This window comes from Equus quagga, chromosome 1 (genome assembly GCF_021613505.1).
Source record: "Equus quagga isolate Etosha38 chromosome 1, UCLA_HA_Equagga_1.0, whole genome shotgun sequence".
NCBI lineage: Eukaryota > Metazoa > Chordata > Mammalia > Perissodactyla > Equidae > Equus > Equus quagga.
Window position 1 is genome coordinate 149,921,883 of NC_060267.1, and position 21,791 is coordinate 149,943,673.

General features: G+C 38.1%; 1 protein-coding gene across 4 annotated transcripts in view; it reads right to left on the minus strand.

The window, feature by feature from the left end:
• FBXL2 (F-box and leucine rich repeat protein 2) overlaps nt 1-21,791 on the minus strand; it is a 123,399-nt gene that overhangs the window by 19,312 nt on the left and 82,296 nt on the right. For 2 of the 4 annotated variants that reach the window (XR_006887444.1, XR_006887445.1), the window contains exons 15-16: nt 2,411-2,623; nt 1,216-1,446 (exon numbers count right to left, since the gene is read on the minus strand). Coding sequence is in view for 2 of the 4 variants with exons in the window: in XM_046652804.1 (XP_046508760.1) it covers nt 1,339-1,446; nt 2,411-2,623 (321 nt within the window). In the remaining 2 variants the exon portion in view is untranslated. Of the gene's footprint in view, nt 1-488; nt 1,447-2,410; nt 2,624-21,791 lie in introns of those variants that run through there. The other 2 variants (XM_046652804.1, XM_046652791.1) reach the window with 1 other exon arrangement.

The window sequence follows — 21,791 nt, forward strand, 5'->3', positions numbered from 1 at the left end:
TGCTTCTAAAACTGTCCATCTAAGAAGTATTGCTAGTCATGGGAAAATCTCTCATTTTTGCTATTTCACTTCAGCTTCCCTTGAGCTCTGAACTCTTCAGTTTGGAGAGTGGTTGCTAGGAAACGTTGGCTACCATTAACACAGAGGTTCACAATGAAGATGGCGATGGGTTCCTAATCTTTAAAAAAATCACAAATATGGACAGCACAGAGCACAAACTAGATCATCTTATCAGATTTTAGGTAATATTAGGAAGATATGAAATTGGAAAATGGTTTTGCTCAGATTGTCTACCATAAGATTATAGCAATAAAACCCTCTGACTTAAGCATTGCAATGGTTTGTTCATTTTTATATGAGTCTAAAAGGTGCCAACACTTTACTGATCTGAGTTTTAAGTGTGTAAAATTTTTAAACAGTTCTGGTGTAACTTGATTTCTAAGATTTTAAAATAAACTTGGAAAAAGATCACACTCATTCTACATGCATCCATTCATTATTTTTAATTGATTATATTATAGATAACTTAAGCCTTAATCAGTTCTATTTCTTTAAGGTCCCCAAAATTTTGTGGGAGATGACATTAGCTTTTCTCCTATAACAAAAATGCATTATGTGCTATAGCATACCCCAGAGCCTATAATTTCCAACCAGGCAACACAAACTCTGAGTTGCTTTTGTTTAGTTTTTGGTCCCCAAAAGTTTATATGACAAGTTGACAGAAAGGTGAAGACCCGGCTTCACCCAGTTGAGAGTCCTCACTTCTTTGGTGTCTCATGGAAACCTATTTGCCTTCCACATAGATCTCTACATATAAAAGTATCAGACATTAGGAATTTGCAGTACAATCACTTTGATAAAGTTGCTTTAATCTTCAAAGTGGAAAAGTCCTGCTAATCAAAATGGAATCAGTGTGAATTAAACTAGCCCACTGGCTTAAGTATCAGGTAGAAATACAACAGCTTATTTTTTTGCTCAATTTGTGCTAAGACTGATGGTTTGTTTGAGGAACGCTGACAAAGCCGAGGGCAGGACTTTCGAACCTGGGAAGGCACCCACCTCTCAAGAGATCGGGGTTTATTGCACGGTCCTGGCTGCACTGAGACCTCTCCTGCCGTGTGTTAACTGACACAGGCTTTAATTTGATTGCATCACAGCAGAATAAAGGTGAAAACTATCACCAGAGTTACTGCAATCCCTACAGAAGTCTTTTACCTGTAAATGCCTTTCCCAATGGAGAATCAACAGATGTGGGTGACAGTGGTGTAGGTCAGGAAGACTCAGGTCTTCTCTGGAGGAAGGGACACCTCATCATGCCTTGGGCCCAGGCAGCTGCTGTCAGAGAATGACACAGCACCTGCACAGTCGCTGTCCACCTCCTCCCACTGCTGTCGGTGGGGTGACAGGGGCGAAGTAGGCATGGACTTTGACATGAGGGAGCTGAGCCTGAAAGTAGAAAAAAGAAAAAAGTGGAGTAGTCTTTACACTCGTATTTTTAGGATTATATGCATAATCCTAGAAAAGCCCACAGTTCTCATGTAGAATCTATTTCACTTTACTATTAGGCAAATAGTTCACAGAGAATTTCTGGTGTAGGACAGAGTTACTCCTGTTTACATACACGTCCCCTAAAACAGCACCTTCTAAAGACAAAGGGAAACTAATATTTCTGCCCAGAGAAAGTCACTGGCCTTGTATGCAAACTGAGTGGAGTTCTGGACAGCTGTAGCACCCTGGGGCTGCTTTGGGGTATAAATGCAAAGTTGCCTAAACTTAAGGCATATTCAAGAAAATGACGCAGGTGAACTATGCGGGGAAAGAAAGCCACGTGCTATTAAGCCCTCTCACCCGGAAATTAGCCAAGACCATGTTCTTGCTCCTACTGGTAATGACCTTAAGTCTCTTTCTTTATAAGGGTGCTGATCATCTGATTACATGGAACCTCCACCCTAGACCCATTCTGGATGTTGAATCTTCCAGGGTGGGCTCTAATAAGAACATTTTGAAGAAGTCTAAGGAGACACTTGTCTAACAGATCAGTTTGCATAACTATTGGCTTAGGACAGAATGTAAATAGATGTTGATTCTTTTTTGGTGAGGAAGACTGACCCTGAGCTAACATCTGTTGCTATTCTGCCAATCTTCCTCTTTTTGCTTGAGGAAGATTGTTGCTAACATCTGTGCCAGTCTTCCTCTATTTTGTATGTGGGACACCGCCACAACATGGCTTGATGAGCAGTGTGTAGGTCCGAGCTTGGGATCCGAACCAGTGAAACCTGGGCTGCCGAAGCAGAGCACATGAACTTAACCACCATACCATTGGGCTGGCTCCTTGGATGTTGATTCTTGATGTAGTCATTGTTTGCTTAGAAATTATGCCAGGTGTGACTGATTCCTCCCCCACACTTACCCGCATCCGCTTGATGCCTGCACGGGTAACCTGCTGGCAGTCATAGAGCTCAAGGCGCTCCAGGCCGCGGCAGTTCTCTAGGTGTTCCAGGGCCACATCAGTGATGAGGAGGCAGTTGTCCAATTCGAGTACCCGCAGCCTCTCATGGCCACAGGTGCTGTTGCTCAGGTGCAGAATCCCATCATCTGTGATGAGCTCACAGTGGGACAGACTCTGGAATGGAGAAAAGAGCAAGTGTTTGCAAGACTCTCTCATTCCAAGGCTCAAGGCCTAGGAAAAGCAGAGAAGCTGGCTTGGGTAGTGTCCCAGAGTAACCACTTAGCAACAGGAGGATCAAACACAAAGCCCTGGGGCCCTATGGCCAGGGGTTTGCTGCAGCTGGGCAGTGGCTTCTCTCACCTTTCTGATTGTGTAAGGATGGAAATCAAAATTGCAGGGAATAGTCCAGTTCAAGTCGGTGACGCAAGAGGATCCTGAACTCACCTCCTCCCACGAAGACACCAAATCTACAGCTACGTATGGAACACTTCCTCTGAAGAAAACCTGAAAATTGGCTGAGCGACTCCTACACATCAGGCGAATGAGAGAAGACCCATGTTGAAGTGAACAGGAGAGGTTGGGACACAGTCTTGCCATAAACCCCACCTCCAGTGCAGTGACCCACAGTCAGGAGGGAACTCAAAACCTGAACTTCTCCCTGAGGAGCAAAGGGTTTGACCCCACATTGGGCACCTCCAACTTTAAGACCTGTACCTGAAGGACAACCCCCCAAAACGTCTAACTTTGAAAACCAATAGGCTCACATAGACAAGATCCACAAAACTATAGTGATAGGAGAAAAGGCTCTTAAAGAGCTCGTGTGCTCGGACTCACCCACACCAGGACCCAGTGCGGAAGCAGCCTATCTACAAGAGCCTGGGCTTGGTGTGGGAGAGGCTCATTTGCTTGTCTTTGAGGCAGGCATCTGATTTGACACATTTTGGGGGGCCTGGTGGGATGCTCTCTGGGGACAGATACTGATGAGTGCCATCTTTGCACACTCCCTCTGCCTCGATCCAGCTGGAGAGCATCATCCTTTTTTTTTTTTTTACCCCCAGCCAGCGCCATCTTCACATTCTCCTTCCACCTTGCTCTACCCATTGGACACTTTTTCTTTTTCTTTTTTTTAATAAACTTTAGGCTTTTTCTTTTTTCTTTCCTGGTAGGCACCATCTTCACACTCTCCTTCTGCTGTGCTTCAGAGAGCCAATGTCTCTCAGAGGGGAGCTTTTACACGTGTCTGGTGCCCCAGTTTTTGTGGCTGCCACCACAGGTCACTACTACTCCTGGCTCTGGTGGCCAGCAGGGCTTAATTTCTGGGTCCCACCAGACTGTAACCAATGGAGAAAGAGTTCTTAAATGGCTACCACCTCCAGGGAACAGCAAGAGACTGCAGACCCAGGAGCTCAGTCTTTCTGTGAAAGAGGCCTATTAGGCTGTCACCATAGTGGTAGCCTGAGGAGCACTCTTCTAATTAAAACACATCTTAAGGGCTAACTGTAATCCTTTTTAGAGACCTTGGAGGGCGGATGCTGTCCTTGTGCTCCCCCTCTGCCATGCTCCAGAGCACCACTGTCTCCCAGAGGGAAACATTTACACACGTCTGGTACCCCAGTTTTTACTTCCTGTGCCTGTCTTTGCAGCTGCTGCCCAAGGGATGCCCCTTGATCACCTGGCTCTGATGGCCAGGAGGGTTTGCATTCCTGGATCCCATGGGACTTTAACAATTGGAGACAGAGTTCTTGGCAGGTTACCACCCCCAGGGCACTTTACAGACAGCAGACTAAAATATACCCCCAGTCTTTCTGTGAAAGAGGCTTATTTCCTTGGCTTAGAGCTTCGGCCTGAGGAGCAGGCTTCTGCTTTGGCACATATCTAGAGTAGTACAAATGTGCTCTCAGGGAATGTAGGCTGGTGCATGCCATCACTGTGCTCTCCCTCTGCCTTGCTACAACTTACTGGTATCTCCCAGACAGGAGTTTACGTACTCATCTGGAGCTCTGGTTTTTGCAAATGCCACCCAGGGGACAGCTCTAAATCACCTGGCACTTGTGCCAGTGGGGCTTATGCTTTCAGTCCCATAGGAGTACATATACTTGCATACTTTAAAAGCTGCTGCCTGAGGGTCTGGCTTCCAATCAGCCTGAATTCATCTACTGACTGAGATCCTGCCCCTTTGGGACACTGACAGGTCTTGGTACACCCTCAATTACCAGGAATCATTAAAAAAAAAAAATAGGCTTCTTGGACAATCACAAAAGTGTGAGAGACAACAAAGAGCTAGGGCAGGGTTGAACAATAAGGTTCATCTCCCACATGAGGCTACTCCTTCAAGACTGGGAGAGGTTACTGTTTTATCTAATGCATAGAAACCAACAAAGAGAGTCAAGCAAAGTGAAGAAACAAATGAATATGGTCCAAATGAAAGAACAAGATAAAACCTCAGGAAAAAATCTTAATGGAATGGAGATGAATAATTCACCTGATAATGAGTTCAAAGTAATGTCATATAGATGCTCACCATACTCAGAAGAATGAACACAGTGAGAACTTCAACAAAGAGATAGAAACTATAAGAAAGTACCAAATAGAGCTCACAGAGCTGAAGAATACAATAAGTGAAGTGAAAAATACACTAGAGGAGTTCAAGAGCAGACTAGATGAAACAGAACAAAGGATCAATGAACTTGAAGACAGGGCAGTAGAATTCACCCAGAGCAGCAAGAAAAGAAAAAGAATGAGAAAAGTTGAACATAGCCTAAGGGACTTACAGGATAACATCAAGCATACTAATATTTGCATTATAGGAGGCCCAGAAGGAGAAGAGGAAGAGAGAGAGAGAGGAGCAGAAAACTTATTTGAAGAAATAATGGCTGAAAATTTCTCTAACCTGGGGAAGGAAACACACATTCACATCCCAGAAGCCCAGAGAGTTCCAAGTAAGACGAACTCAAAGAGACCCAACACCAAGACATGTTATAATTAAAATGTCAAAACTTAAAGAAAAGGAGAGACTCTTAAAAGTAGCAAGAGAAAAACAACTTGTTACATACAAGGAAACCCCCTAAGACAATCAGCGTATATTTTAGCAGAAACTTTGCAGGCCAGAAGGGACTGGCACAATATATTCAAAGTGCTTAAAGAAAATAATTTCCAACCAAGAATACTCTTCCCAGCAAAGTTATCACTCAAAATTGAAGGAGCAATAAAGAGTTTTCCAGAAAAGCTAAGGCTAAAGGAGTTCACTACCATTAAACTGGCCTTACAAGAAATGTTAAAGGGACTTCTCAAGCTGAAAAGAAATGGCACTCATTAGTAACAAGAAAACCTATGAAAGTATAAACCTCACTGGTAATGGTAAATATATACAAAAAGTAGTGGATTAATCACTTATAGAACTAGTAGGAAGGTTAAAAGACAGCAGTAGTAAAAAAACTCCCAAAACTAAAATAATTAGGTAAGAATACACAAAATAAAAACATGTAAAATGTGACACCAAAAACAGAAAATGTAGAAGGGAGGGAGAGTAAAAATATAGAGCTTTAGAATGTATTCAAACTTAAGTTATCAAATTAAAATAGAACAACTGACATTTGTAATAGTCTATGTAAGCCTCATGGTAACCACAAAATAAAAACCTATAGTAGATACACAAAAGAGAAAGAGAAAGAAATCCAAGCACACCACTAAACAAAGTCATCAAACCACAAAGGAGGAGAGCAAGAGAAAAAAAAGAAACAGAGGAACTTCAAAACTGCCAGAAACAATTAACATAATGGCAATAAGTATATATCAGTAATTACTTTAAATGTTAATGAATTAAATTCTCCAATCAAGAGGCATAGACTGGCTGAATGGATTGAAAAATAAGACTCACCTATATGCTGCCTACAAGAGACTCACTTCAGATGTAAGGACACACAGACTGAAAGTGAAGAGATAGAAAAAGATGTTCCACACAAATAGAAACCAAACAGAGCTGGGGTAGCTATTACATCAAACAAAACAAGCTTTAAAACAAAAAGTGTAATAAGAGACAGAGAGGGATAATACATAATGATAAAGGAAACAATCCAAAAGAGAATATAACATTTCTAAATATTTATGCACCCAGTGTAGGAGCACCTAAATATATAAATATTAACAGACCTAAAGAAAGAAATAGGCAGCAATACAATAATCATAGCAGACTTTAATACCCCATTTACATCAACAGACAGATCATCCAGACAGAAAATCAATAAGAAAACATAAGCCTTCAACAACATATTAGACCAAACGGACTTAACAGTTAGATACAGAACATTCCATCCAAAAGCAGCAGAATACACATTCTTCTCAAATGTACATGGAATAGAATCCAAGACAGATCATATGTTAGGCCACAAAACAAGTCTTAATTTAAGAAGATCAAAATCATATCAAGCATCTTTTCTAATCACACTGGTATCAAACTACAAATCAATTACAAGAAGAAAACCAGAAAATTCACAAATATGTGAAGATTAAACAATATGCTACTGAACCACCAATAAGTCAACAAAGAAATAAAAAAATACCTTGTGACAAATGAAAATGGAAATATAACATTCCAAAATTTATGGGATGCAGCAAAAGTAGTTCTAAGATAAGTTCATAGTGATAAATCCCTACCTCAAGAAACAAGAAAAATCTCAAATAACCTAACTTTATACCTCATGGCACTAGAAAAAGAATGAGGCCCAAAGTTAGTACAAGGAAGGAAATAAAGATCAGAGCCAAAATAAATTAAATAGAGACTGAAAAGACAACAGAAAAGATGAATGAAATTAAGAGCTAGTGCTTTGAAAAGATAAACAAAATCGACAAACCTTTAGACTCATTAAGAAAAAAAGAGGGCTCAAATAAAAAATCAGAAATGAAACAGGAGACCTTAGAACTGATACCATAGAAAATCAAAGGATCATAAGAGACTACTATGAACAATCATAACCAAGAAATTGGACAACCTGGAAAAATGGATAAATTCCTAGAAACATACAACCAAGAATAAATCATGAAGAAATAGAAAATTTGAACAGACTGACTACTAGTAAGGAGATTTAATCAGTAATCAAAAACCTTCCAACAAACAAAAGGCCAGGACTAGGCAGCTTCACTGGTGAATTATACCAAATATTTAAAGAGAAGTTAATACCAATCCTTCTTAAACTCTTCCAAAAAACAGAAGAGGAGGGAACACTTCCAAACTCATTTCATGAGGCCAACGTTACCCTAATACCAAAACCAGATAAGGATGCCACAAGACAAGAAAATTACAAGCCAATATCCCTGATGAATATAGATGCAAAAGTCCTCAACAAAATATTAGCAAACCAAATTGAACAATACATTAAAAGGATCATACATTTCCAGGATACAAGGATGGTTCAACATTCACAAATCAATGTGATACACCACATTAACAAAATGTAGAATAAAAATCATATGATCAACTCAATAGATGCAGTAAAAGCATTTGACAAAATTCAACATCTATTTATGATTAAAAATATCAACCAATTGGGTATGGAAGGGATATACCTCAACATAATAAAGGCTATGTATGACAGCCTTCAGCTAACCTTATACTCAACATTGAAAAGCTTTTCCTCTAAGGTCAGGGACAAGACAAGGATACCCACTCTTGCCACTTTTATTCAACATAGTATTAGAAATCCTAGCCGGAGTGATTAGACAAGAAAAAGAAATAAAAGCCATCCAAATTGGAAAGGAAGAAGTAAAACTGTCACTATTTGGAGATGACATTATATTAGATACAGAAAACCCTAAAGACTCGACAAAAAAAAACTGTTAGAACTAATAAAGAAATTCAGTAAAGCTGCAAGAAACAAAATTGATATGCAAAAATCTGTTGCATTTCTATACACTAATAATGAACAATAAGAGAGAGAAATCAAGAAAATAATCCAATTTAAAACTGCATCATGGGACCAGCCCCGTGGCCGAGTGGTTAAGTTCACAGGCTCTGCTTCGGTGGCCCAGGGTTTCACCAGTTCAAATCCTGGGCATGGACATGGCACCACTCATCAAGCCATGCTGAGGTGGCATCCCACATGCCACAACTAGAAGGACCCACAACTAAATATACACAACTATGTACTGGGGACTCTGGGAGAAAAAGGATAAATAAAAATAAAATCTTAAAAAAATAAAATTGTATCAAAAAGGACCAAAAATAATAAATGTTGGAGAGCTTGTGGGGAAAAGGGAACCCCCAAACACTGTTGGAATGCAAACAAGTGAAACCACTATGGAAAACACTATGAAGATTTCTCAAAAAACTATAAATAGAAACACCCTATGACCCAGCTATTTCACTACTGAGTATCTATCCAAAGAACTTGAAATCAACAACTCAAAGAAACTTATGCACCCCTATGTTCATTGTAGCATTATTCACAATAGCCAAGATGTGGAAGCAACCCAAGTGCCCATCAATGGATGATTGGATAAAGAAAATGTATGTGTGTGTGTGTGTGTATATATATATATAATATATATAATGGAATACTACTTGGCCATAAAAAAGACAAAAATCATCCCATTCGCAACAACATGGATGGTCCTTGAGGGTATTAGCTTAGGTGAAATAAGCCAGACAGAGAAAGACAAATACCCTATGATTTCACTCATATGTGGAAGATAAACATACAGACAAAAAGAACAGCTCAGTGGTTACCAAGGGGAAGGGGGCTGGAGGGTCGGCACAAAGGGTGAAAGGGAGCACTCATAACGTGACAAATGATAATGTACAACTGAAATTTCACAATGTTGTAAACTATTATGCTCTCAATTAAGAAAAAAAGAATAAAATACCTAAGAATAAATTTAACTGAGGAAGTGAAAGAACTGTATGCTGAGAACTATGAGATTGATGAGAGAAATTGAAAAAGAAATAAACAGAAAGATATTCCACGCTCATAGATTGGAAGAATTAATATTGTTAAAATGTCCCTACAACTCAAAGCAATCTACAGATTCAATGCAATTCCTATCAAAATTTCAGTGGCATTTTTCACAATAGGACAAACAATCCTAAAATTTGTATGGAACCACAAAAGACCCTGATTAGCCAAAGCAATCTTCAGAAAAAAGAACAAAGCAGGAGGTATCACGCTCCCTGGTTTCAAACCATATTACAAAGCCATAGTAATCAAAACAGTATGGTATTGGCATAAAAACAGACACATAGATCAATGGAAAAGAATAGAGAGTCCAGAAATAAACCCATGCATATATGGTCAATAAATTTATGACCATTAAGCCAAAAACATACAATGGGGAGGGAAGAGTCTCTTCAAAAACTCATTCTGGGAAAACTGGACAGCCATATGCAAAAGAATGAAACTGGATCACTATCTTAAACCATGCACAAAAATCAACTCAAAATGAATGTAAGACCAGAAACCATAGACCTCCTAGAAGAAAACACAGACAGTAAGCTCTTTGATATCAGTCTTGGAGAAAATTCTTTTGATTCAATGCCAAAAGCAAAAGCAACAAAAGAAAAGTAAACAAGTGGGACTACATCAAACCAGAAAGCTTCTACATAGCAAAGGAACCATCAACAAAATGAAAAGGCAATCTACTGAATGGGAGAAAATATTTGCAAGTCATTCTGATAAGCAGTTAATATGTAAAATATATAAAGAACCCACGCAACTCAGCAAAAAACAAACAAAAACCCAAACAAGCCAATTAAAAAATGGGGAGAGGATCTGAATAGACATTTTTCCAAAGAAGGCATACAGATGGCCAACAGGTACATGAAAAGAGGCTCAACATCACTAACCATCAGGGAAATGCAAATCAAAATCACGATGAGATATCTATCACCTTAAACCTGTTAGGATGGCTATTATCAAAAGGACAAGAAATAACAAGTGTTGCTGAGGATGTGGAGAAAAGGAAAGCTTGTGCACTGTTGGTGGGAATGTCAACTGGTGCAGCCACTATGGAAAACAGTATGGAGGTTCCTCAAAAAGTTAAAAATAGAACTACCATATGATCCAGCAATTTCACTTCTGGGTATTTATCCAAAGGAAATGAAAATACTAATTCAAAAAGATATCTGCACCCCCATGTTCATTCACTGCAGCATTTACAACAGCCAAGACATGGAAACAACCTAAGTGTCCATCGACGGATGAATGGGTAAAGAAAGCGTGATATATATATATATATCTATATATATATCTACATATACACACACATACAGTGGAATATTATTCAGCCATAAAAAACAATGAAGTCTAGCCATTTGCAACAACATGGATGGACACTGAGGGCATTATGCTAAGTGAAATAAGTCACAAAGAAAAAGACAAATACCATTTGATCTCACTTCTTTGTGGAATTAAAAAAAAACCCTAAAACCAAGCTCATACATACAGACAATAGATTGGTGTTTGTTGGAAGCCAGGGGAGGGGGTGGGGGGTGGGGGGGTTGGAAAGGGGTGTCTGAAACAGGTAAATGAGGTGAAATGGTAAAAATTTCCAGTTATAAAATAAATAAGTTATGGGGATGTAATATACATCATGGTGACTATAGTTAATAATACAGTACTATATATTTGAAAGTTGCTAAGAGTAAATCCTACAAGCTCTCATCACAGGAAAAAACAATTTGTAGGATGTAGAGTGACAGATCTCAACTAGACTTATTCATAGTAATAATTTCACAATGTATACAAATATAGAATCATTACACTGTTCACTTGAAATTAATGTAATGTTTTCTCAATTATACCTCAATAAAATTAAAAAAAAAAAAAAAGAACCAGAGCTGCAGGTGCCCAGGACGCTCTAAGAGTAGCAGTAATTCTCCTGGACATTCAAAGTTTAATGCCTGGAAGGCTCAGGAATGAAGGAGTTAACACTTTTAAGTGCCCGTCAAGGCCGACTTAATGGGCCTTAAGAGAAACCTGAACAGATCAACCACCTGCATTCAGACGGAGCACTTTTCTGTGGAATCCTGGGTGGTCTGCCTAAGCAGGTTTCCCCACACCCTGCAAGGCTGCCTCTGAGAAGAATCCAGTTCAATAATGAGCAAAAAATGATTAACAGTGCTTCCTGCCCTCAGTTAGAGATGGGGTGGGCAAAGGGATGCTGGAAGAAAAACAAACAGGTGGATATTAGGTTGCAGTGTGGACTGAAACCGCTTACAGTTTTAGATTTGAGGATCATTGTGGTGACTGAGGAAGGGAATTGAAGCCCTTTTGTTTTTTTCCTGCTTTTTCTCCCCAAATCCCCCCAGTACATAGTTGTATATTTTAGTTGTGGGTCCTACTAGTTGTGGCATGTGGGACACCACCTCAATATGGCCTAATGAGCGGTGCCTTGTCCGCACCCAGGATTCGAACCTGTGAACCCCCCAGGCCGCCGAAGCAGAGCGTACAAACTTAACCATTTGGCCATGGGGCCATCCCCGAAGCCCACTCTTGACTGAGCAAGGCAAAGAGTAAGCAGTTGTGCTATTTTTATTAAATTGTTATTAATCTGTTCATTTATCATTAAAGACCACTTTAAAACTGAGAAAGAAAATCGCAGGGGAAATTTCAGAGTTTACTCCATTGAGTGCAGTTTTATAGCCCAATTCTCCATTTGAGGGTTGGCCAGTGAATCAATGAATCTGATGTCCTTGTTCATTTAGAACATTGTGCAGCCATGACTCAGAGACACACTGAGCATTTTTTTAAGGTTATAATTAAACAGACCTGGAACAGTGTGACCTGACATTACTGGCTTCTCTTGGGTATAAACAGTAAAGGTTGCAGAACATAAATTCAGATTAGTATTATATACCAAATGGATTTTTGTAATTTAAGTCATCCATATCAATAGTTTCAGACCTGACAGTTTCTCTCAATGCATATAAAATGTAACATTCATCCCACCACAAAAGTTCAGAGGCAAAAAGTACTGCATCAAAGTCACAATTATTCATTTTTCCCTCAAATATATGAGTTCCGACTCTGTGCCAGGCCCTATGTTGCAACAGTGAGTAAAAACACTCTTCTGCACTGGTAGGACTGAGGTTCTAGAAGTGAAATAGCATGACTATTAAACTGAAACTACGGCAAGTGCACTGAGAGCATATGATAGCGGGATTTGACCTGAGGAAATGACCACTGAATGGATATCTGAAGGATTAGGAGCCAAGAAGCAAGAGTGAAGAGCGTGTTGTGTGCAAGCCCCCAAGTGGCCAGAGGAGAATGGTACCGAGTGTGGGAATAAAGGAAACATTTGGATGTAGATGGAACTAGGGAAGTAGAGGCCAGATCACAGAGTTGTGTAAGTATCTGGGAAGAGTTTTAAGGAGAAGCTGATACCATGTTTGTTTTTCAAAAAGATTATCATGTATCACTACATATCCACCAGTACGGCTAAAATGAAAAAGATGGAAAATAAGCTGTTGGTGAGGATCTGGAGCAACTGAAATTCTCATATGTTGCAGGGGATATTTATATATTCCTGACTGAAATGCATACATGTGTTAACTAAAAGATGTAACAATACTGGTTGTAATAACCCCAAACTAGAAACCACTCAAATGTTCAATAGTAGAAAGGAAAAATAAATCACAGTGTACCCAGTCTGCAGAGCAATGAGAATGAACAACGTTCAACTACGTGGAACAATATGGATGAATTTTACAAATGTAACAGTGAAGAAACCAGGCACAGAAGAGTACATATGATGATTCCATTTGTATAAATTACATAATAAAGTACAAAAAAAGGCAAAACTAACCTTATGCTATTAGAAATCACTACCCTTTGGCAGGGGTTAGGGATCGGAAGGGGTCTTTCTGGGGTGCTGTAATGTTGATTCTCAATCTGGGTGTGCTCAATTTAGGGAAATGCACTGATGTACACACCTATGATAAATGCTCTTTCTGCATGTGTATTTTACTTCACTAAAAAACTAAAATTGAAAAAAATAAACCACCCTGACTGCCAAATTATCAAGAGTGTAAATGTGGACAAAGCTGAGCAAGTGGTAGGCTCCTGTAATGTCTGGGGCAAGGGAATGCCTGCTTCTTTGGACCTGATGAGTTTTGGTGGAGAAGACAGAGATAAGTGGAGGGGTATGAGGTATTTTTGCAAAATGAAAAAAGAACCACAGAAAATTTGATATTGGACATAAGAAATAGGCAGCTGAGCACAAACCAGAGGGAAGGGAATCTAGTATGAAAAAGAGAAATTCCGTCAGAACCTTGACGCTTGAAAGACTCCTCTTTGAGCTCTTTAACAACATGGGACCTACTTCCCTTCTCAGGAATCCAGCCACACGGCATGTCTCTACACACAATACAGTCTTGACGTAATCAGTGACTGCCATTCATTGGTTTTTAGCTGTAGAATTGACTTATGCATAAAGCCAGAAGGCTTTTCAGGAGGCTGTTTAAAGTTGATAAATCGAGAAATAGAATTGTTTACAATAAAGTACAATCAGAAAAGAAATGTAACTTTATTTACGTATACATATATAGGGATATATATACACAGATAGGAGCAAGAGGATGATGGAGGTAAGTGTAGGAATGCCAACTTCCTCATTGGAAGAGGAATTGAGGAATCAAGGAGTTAATAGTTGCATCTGGGACCAAGGAGATATTCTTATATTATTTGAAAAACTTCTATACTGGCATATGCAAGCATAAATGCTGGCACACTTATGTAATTTTTAAAAACTGGTTTCATTTAAGGATAATCCCTGAGTTCACAGGAAAAACCTGCCAACATGATTCACACAGCAGAGGGGCCTTTTATTTTACATCAATAAAGACCCAGTAGTCAAAGCCATCTGCTTTGGGCTACCCACTGTGTATACATTGTCTCCTTTATTCTTCAAAACAACCCTGCAGAGAAGGTATTATCATCCCCATTTTACAGATGAGAAAATTGAGGCTCAAAGAAGTTGAGCTCAGGTTGATTAAAGCCTTTCCCCTCTGCCCTGCACCGTTTCACCACATCCCTGGCATACTACAGAGGGGTGAGGCCATTTTTATTTCCTCATCTGTTTATAGCAGGTGTGTTAGGAAGGAGGAATGTTTCATAGAAACAAGTTTACATTGCTGGGTATTATATCCCCTAGTCTAGTTAGGAGTGGGCAGCTTATACCAGCATTTCTGAGGAGTCAGAGGTAGCTAGGGTTGGTAGGGGCAGAGTATGCAGAGCAGGGGGTGGAACTGCTTTTAAATGCCAAACAGCAGGTGTCTTTTGCTCCCTAGATGTAGCAAGGAGAAGGGAGAAGGGGAGAGGAGAAAACCATCTTTCAATCTCACATAGAATTTCTCTAGCAGGCTACAGACATTGGCTACAGTGGTTATCCCTGGGGAGGGAGCAGGGTGACTAGGGGTTTTAAATAAGAATGGGATTTTTCTCTTGTATTCTTTGCAGTTAAAAAAAAGAACTTTAATTTTTTTCTTTTGAATTTTATCAAATGCTTTTTCTGCATTAATTGATATGATCATGTAATTTTTCTTCTGTAGCCTGTTAACATGGTGGATTACATTGATCCATTTTCAAATATTTAACAAGACTTGTGTCCCTGGAATAAACCCTGCATGGTCATGGTGTTTAATTATTTTTATATATTGCTGAATTCTATTTATTTTTTGTTATGGACATTCGGTTCTATATTTATAAGGGATACTAGTCTGTAGTTTTGGGTTTTGGCACGATTTTTGCCTGGTTTTGATATCAGGGTACTACTGTGTTAGTTTGTGCTTTTAAAGGTATTGGTCTAAGTTATCAAACTGACTTACGTAGATTGTTCCTAGTATTCCCTTATCATCCTTTTGATGTCTGTAGGGTCTGTGGTGATACCCCTTGTCTCAGTCTGTTCACACTGCTATAGCAAAACACCACAGAGAGGGCAGCTTATAAACAACAGAAATTTATCTCTCAGTTGTGGAGGCTGGAAGTTCCAGATTATGGGGCCAGCAGATCTGCTGTAATGGCTACGGAGGGCCCCCTTCCTGATTCACAACCAGAGCCTTCTTGTTGTGTCCTTGCTTCGCGGATGGGGTGAAAGACCCCTCTGGAGCCTCTTTTATAAGAGCACTTATCCACTTCATGAGGGAACCCTTATGACCAATCACCTCTCAAAGGCCCTACCTCCTAATAACACCCCTTTCGGGGGTTAGGATTCACTAACATCCAGACCGTAGCACCCTTGTTTCATTCCTGACCTTAGTAATCTGTGTCTTCTCTTTGTCAGTCTTGCTAGAGGTCTGTTTCAAAGAATGAGCTTTTCATTTTGCTGATTTACTTCTGTGGGTTTGCTCTTTTCAATTTCATTGATTTCTACTATTATCTTTAGCATATCCTTCCTCCTTATTTTCAGTTTATTTTGCTCTTCTTTTTCTGGTTTCATGGGGGTGGGACTTCTTTTTAATGTAATCATTCAACACCAAAAATTTCGTTCTCAGCACTGCTTTAGCTGCATCCAACACATTTTGGTATGTTCTGTTTTCATTTTCATTCAGTTTAACTCTTCAAAAAAAATTTCCCTTGAGACTTCCTCTTTGACCCATGGATTAATCAGAAGTGTGTTTTTAAGTTTCCAAGTCTTCAGAAATTTTCCTGTTATCTTCTGTTATTGATTTCTGGTTTGATCCCATTGTGGTCACAGAATACATTCTATATGATTTCAATGCCTTTCAATTTTTTGAGGTGCGTTTAATGGCCCAGGATATGGTCTATTTTGGTACATATTCCATGGTCTCTTGAAAGCAAAGTGTGTTCTGCTGTTGTTGGGTAGAGTGTTCTATAAATGTCCACTAGGCCTTGCTTATTAATGGTGTTGTGTTCTATATCCTTGCTGGCTTTCTGTCTGGTTGTTGTATCAATTGTTGAGAGAAGAATACTGATGTGTTCAACTGTAACTGTGGATTTTCTGTTTTTCCTTTCAGCCCTATCAGTTTTTGTTTCATGTAATTTGTAGTTCTGTTGTTTAGTGCATATATATTAAGAATCACTATGTTATCTTGGTGGACTGACCCTTTTATTATTGTCATGTTCTCTGTCCCTGGTAATTTTCCTTGCTCTGAAGTATACTGTAAATAATATAATGACTCCTGCTTTCTTTTGTTTAAAGTTTGTATTGTATATCTTTTCCCTTTCAACCAATCTATATTGTTACATTCAAAGTGAGTTTCTTACAGCTTATGTTATTTTATCCACTCTGGCAATCTCTGCCTTTTAGTTGGTATATTTACACCACTTACATTTAAAGATATCTTTGGGCTTAAGTCTGCCCTTTTTCTTTTCTGTTATTTCAGTTTTTCATTTCTCTGTTTTCTTTTTCTCTCTCTTTTTTTTTTAAGATTGGCACCTGAGCTATCAACTGTTGCCAATCTTTTTTTTTTTCTGCTTTTTCTCCCCAAACCCCCCCAGTATCTAGTTGTATGTTTTTTTTTTAGTTGTGGGTCCTTCTAGTTGTGGCATGTGGGACGCTGCCTCAACATGGCCTGATGAGCAGTGTCATGTCCGTGCCCAGGATCCAAACCAGCAAAACCCTGAGCTGCCAAAGCAGAGCATGCGAACTTAACCATTCAGCCAAGGGGCCAGGCCCTCTGTTTTCTTTTTCTTGCTTTCTAATGGGTTACATAAACTATTTTTATAATTCCATTTTGATTTATCTATTGTGTTTTGAGTTTCTCTTCTGTAGACTTCTCAGTGGTTTCTCTAGGTATTACATTACATATCCATAACTTATTACAGTCTACTGGTGTCAATTGTTTACCAGTTTGAGTATAGAAACTTTACCTCCCTTTAAGTCCTTTCACCCTGCTTCATTTATAATATATCATCCTAATTACTTCCTCTACATACATTGAGAATATCAATGTTATAATTTCTGCTTCATCAAATAAAATTTAGAAAACTCAGAACAAAGTCTATTGTTTTACACACATTTTTTCCTTACTCTTTCCATTGTTCTTTCTTCCTGATATCCTAAGATTCCTCCTTTCATCATTTCCTTTCTTTCTTTAAAATTTCTAATTGTGGTATAAAAACCAACATAAAATTTATCATACTTACCATTTTAAAGTGTTCAGTTCAGCAATGTTAAGTATGTTTACACTATTTTGCAATGGATTTCCAGAACTTTTTCATTCCGCAAAACTTAAACTCTATACCCATTAAACAATGTTCCCCATTTACCCCTCTCTGCAGCCCGACAACCACCATTTTACTTTCTGTTTCTATGAATTTGACTACTGTATTTGACCTCAAATTTGTGGAATCATACAGTATTTGTCTTTTCTTCTTTTGAAATTTTATTGTGATAAAAACATGAGCTCTATCTTTTTAACAAATTTTAAGTGTACATTATTGTTGACTATAGGTATAGTGTTCTACAGCAGACCTCTAGACTTTATTCATCTTACTCAAGTGAAACTTTATGCCTGTTGATAAATAACTCTCCATTCTCTCCCCTCCCAGCCCCTGGTAACCATCATTCCAGTCTTTGATTTCATGAATTTGACTATTTTAGATACCTCATATAAGTGGAATCATGCAGCAGTTGTCTCTGTCTGGCTTATTTTGCTTAGCATACTGTCCTCAAAGTCTACACATGTTGTCATACATTGCAGAATGTCCTTCTTTTCTGAAGCTGAATGGTATTCCATTGTATGCATATGCCACATTTTCTTTATCGTTTCATCTGTTAATAGACATTTAGGTTGTTTCCACATCTTAACTATTGTGAATAGTGCTGCAAGGAAAATGGGAGTGATAATCTCTCTTCAAGATGCTGATTTCAATTCTTTTGGATGTATACCAAGAGGTGGGATTGCTGGACCTTATGGTAGTTCTATTTTTAAGTTTTTGAAAAACCTCCATATTGTTTTCCATAACAGCTGCACCATTTTGCATTCCTACCAACAGTGCACAAGGGTTCCAATTTCTGCACATCATCACCAACACTTGCTGTTTTTGTGTTTTGATAATAGCCATCCTGACAGATGTGAGGTGATGTATCATTGTGATTTTTACCTGCATTTTCCTGATGATTAATGAAGAACGTTTTTCATATACCCATTTACCATTTGTTTATCTTCTTTGGAGAAATGTCTATTCAAGTCCTCATCCCATTTTTAAGTGGATTATTAGTTTTTTTGTTGTTGAGTTATATAGTTTCTTATATAACCTGGAGATTAATCCCTTACCAGATACACTGCTGGCAAATATTTTCTCCCATTTACTCTGTTGATGGTTTCCTTTGCAGAAGCCTTTTAGTTTGATGTAATCCCATTTGTTTATTTTTCTTTTTGTTGCCTGAGCTTTTGGTGTCATATCCGTGAAACTGTTGCCAAGACCAATGTCATGAAGCTTTTGCCCCACGTTTTCCTCCAGGAAGTCTTACATTTAAGTCTTTAATTCATTTTGAGTTGGCTTTTATACATGGTATAAAATACAGGTCCAATTCCATTCTGTCACATGTGGATATCCAGGTTTCCTGACCTGGATATCCTGGTTTGCTGAGGGGACTATTTTTTCCCATTGTATATTCTTGGCATCCTTGTTGAAAATTAGTTGACCATATATGCATGGATTTATTTCTGGGCTCTCTATTCTGTTCCATTGGTCTATATGTTGTCTTTATGCCAGTATCATACTGTTTTGATTACTTTGATAGCTTTGTAATATAGTTTCAAATCAGGAAGTATAAGGCCTCCAGCTTTGTTGTTCTTTCTCAGGATTACTTTAGCTATTCAGGGTCTTTTGTGATTCTATATGAATTGTAGAATTATTCTATTTCTGTAAAAAATGTCTTTGGAATTTTTATAGGTATTGAATTGAATCTGTAAATCACTTTGGGCAGCATGGATATTTTAATAATATTAAATCTTCCAATCTATGAACATGGGATGTCTTTCCCTTTGTTTCATTTCTTTCATCAATGTTTTGTAGTTCTCAGTATATAAATCTTTCACCTCCTTATTTAAGTCTATTCCTAAGTATTTTATTCTTTTTGGTGCTACTTTAAATGGGATTGTTTTCCAAATCTCTTTTTCAAATAGTTCATTGTTAATGTATAGAAATGCAACTGAATTTTTTATGTTCTTTTGTATCCTATAATTTTACTGAATTTACTAGTTCTAATAGTTTTTTAAATGTAGTTCTCTGTATACAATATCACATTGTCTGCAAACAGGGATAATTTTACTTCTTCCTTTCCGATGTGGATGTCTTTTATTTCTTTTTCTTATCTAACTGCTTTGGCTAGGACTTCTCATACTATGTTAAATAAAAGTAGTGAAAGTGGGCACCCTTCCCTTGTTCCTGATTTTGGAGAAAAAGCTTTCAGTTTTGCACTGTTGAGTATGTTAGCTGTAGGCTTTTCATATATGGCCATTATTATGTTGAGATATTTTCCTTCTATTCCTAGTTTCTTGAAGAGTTTTTATAATGAATAGATGTAGAATTTCATTAAATGCTTTTTCTGCATCTATTGAGATGATCTTGTGATTCTGACCCTTTAATCTGTTGATGTGATGTATCACATTAATTGATTTTCATTTATTGAATCATCCCTGCTTCCCAGGGATAAATCCCATTTGATTGTGATGTATGATCCTTTTAATGTGCTGTTGGATTCAGTTTGCTAGTATTTTATTGAGGATGTTCACAACCATATAGATCAGGATTATTGCCCTTTGGTTTTCTAGTAGTGTCTTTGTCTGGCTTTGGTATTAGGGTGATGCTGGCTTCATAAAATGAGTTTGGAAGTGTTGTCACCTCTTCAACTTTTTGAAAGAGTTTGACAAAGGCTGGCATTAATTCTTCAAATGTTTAGTAGAATTCACCAGGGAAGCCCTCTGGTCCTGCAATTTTCTTTGCTAGGTTTTTGATTACCGATTCAATCGCCATACTAGTTACAGGTCTGATTAGGCTTTCTATTTCTTCATGATTTAGTTTTAGTAAGTTGTATCTTTCTAGGAATTTGTCCATTTCTTCTAGGTTATCCATTTTGTTGGCATAGAACTGTTCATAGTCATCTCTTATGACCCTTTTTATTTGTGTCATCAATTGTAACATCTCTTCTTTTGTTTCTAATTTTACTTATTTGTCTTCTTTTTTCATAGTTAGCTTAGCTAAGAGTTTGTCAATTTTGTTTATGTTTTCAAAAGACCAACAGTTCCATTAATTTTTTTCTATTGTTTTTCTATTTCTGCTCTAATCTTTGTTATTTTCTTCTTTCTGTTAACTTTGGGCATGGTTTGTTCTTTCTTTCTAGCTCCTAGAGATGTAAAGCTAGGTTGTTAGAGAACTTTCTTCTTTTTTAATGTACATATCTATCACTATGAACTTCACTCTTGTGCTTTTGCTGCATCCTATAAGTTTTGGTATGTTTTTAATTTCATTCATTTCAAAGTATTTTTAAATTTCACTATTTTTTGAAGTTTCTTGTTTTCTTTTTGCAACTGACTTCTAGTTTCATTCCATTGTGGTGGGAAAAGACACTTGGCATAATTTTTATCTTCTTGAATTTGTTAAGACTTGTATTATGACCTAACATGAGATCTACCCTGGAGAAAGAGCCATATATGTGCTTGAGAGAAACATGTATTCTGCTCTTGTTGGTTGGAATGTTCTTATGACTGTTAGGTTAGGTCTATTTGGTCTATAGTGGAGTTCATGTCCTCTGTTTCCTTACTGATCTTCTGTCTGGTAGTTCTATCCAGAATTGAAAGTGGAGTATCGAAGTCTCCTCCTATCAGTGTATTGCTGTTTATTCCTCCCTTCAGTTCTGTCAATGTCTGCTTTATATATTTAGGTCATCTATTGTTGGGTGTATACGTATTTACAATTATTATATTCCTGGTAGATTGACCCTGTTTTATCATATAATGTCCCTTCTTTGTCTCTTAGGACAGTTTTTGACTTGAAGTCTATTTTGTCTGATGTAAATTTAGCCATCCTGCTCTCTTTTGGTTACCATTCACGTGGAATATGTTTTTCTGTCCCTTCACTTTCAACCTAGGTGTCCTTAAGTCTAAAGTGAGTTTCTTGTAGGCAGCATATAGCCTTGTCATGTTTTTTTTAAATCCATTTAGCCACTCTATGTCTTTTGATGGAGGAATTTAATCCATTTACATTTAGAGTGATTACTGATAGGAAAGGATTTACTACTGTCATTTTTAAAACTTAAAGAAGTTCACTTAGAGCAGAGATAGGAGGCTGATATGATAGTATTCAAGCTTGTTTATTCTCCCCCCCTTCTCCTTCCACTTCCTCTAGGTTGCTACAGGTCTCTTAGGATGAAGAAGTGTGTATGT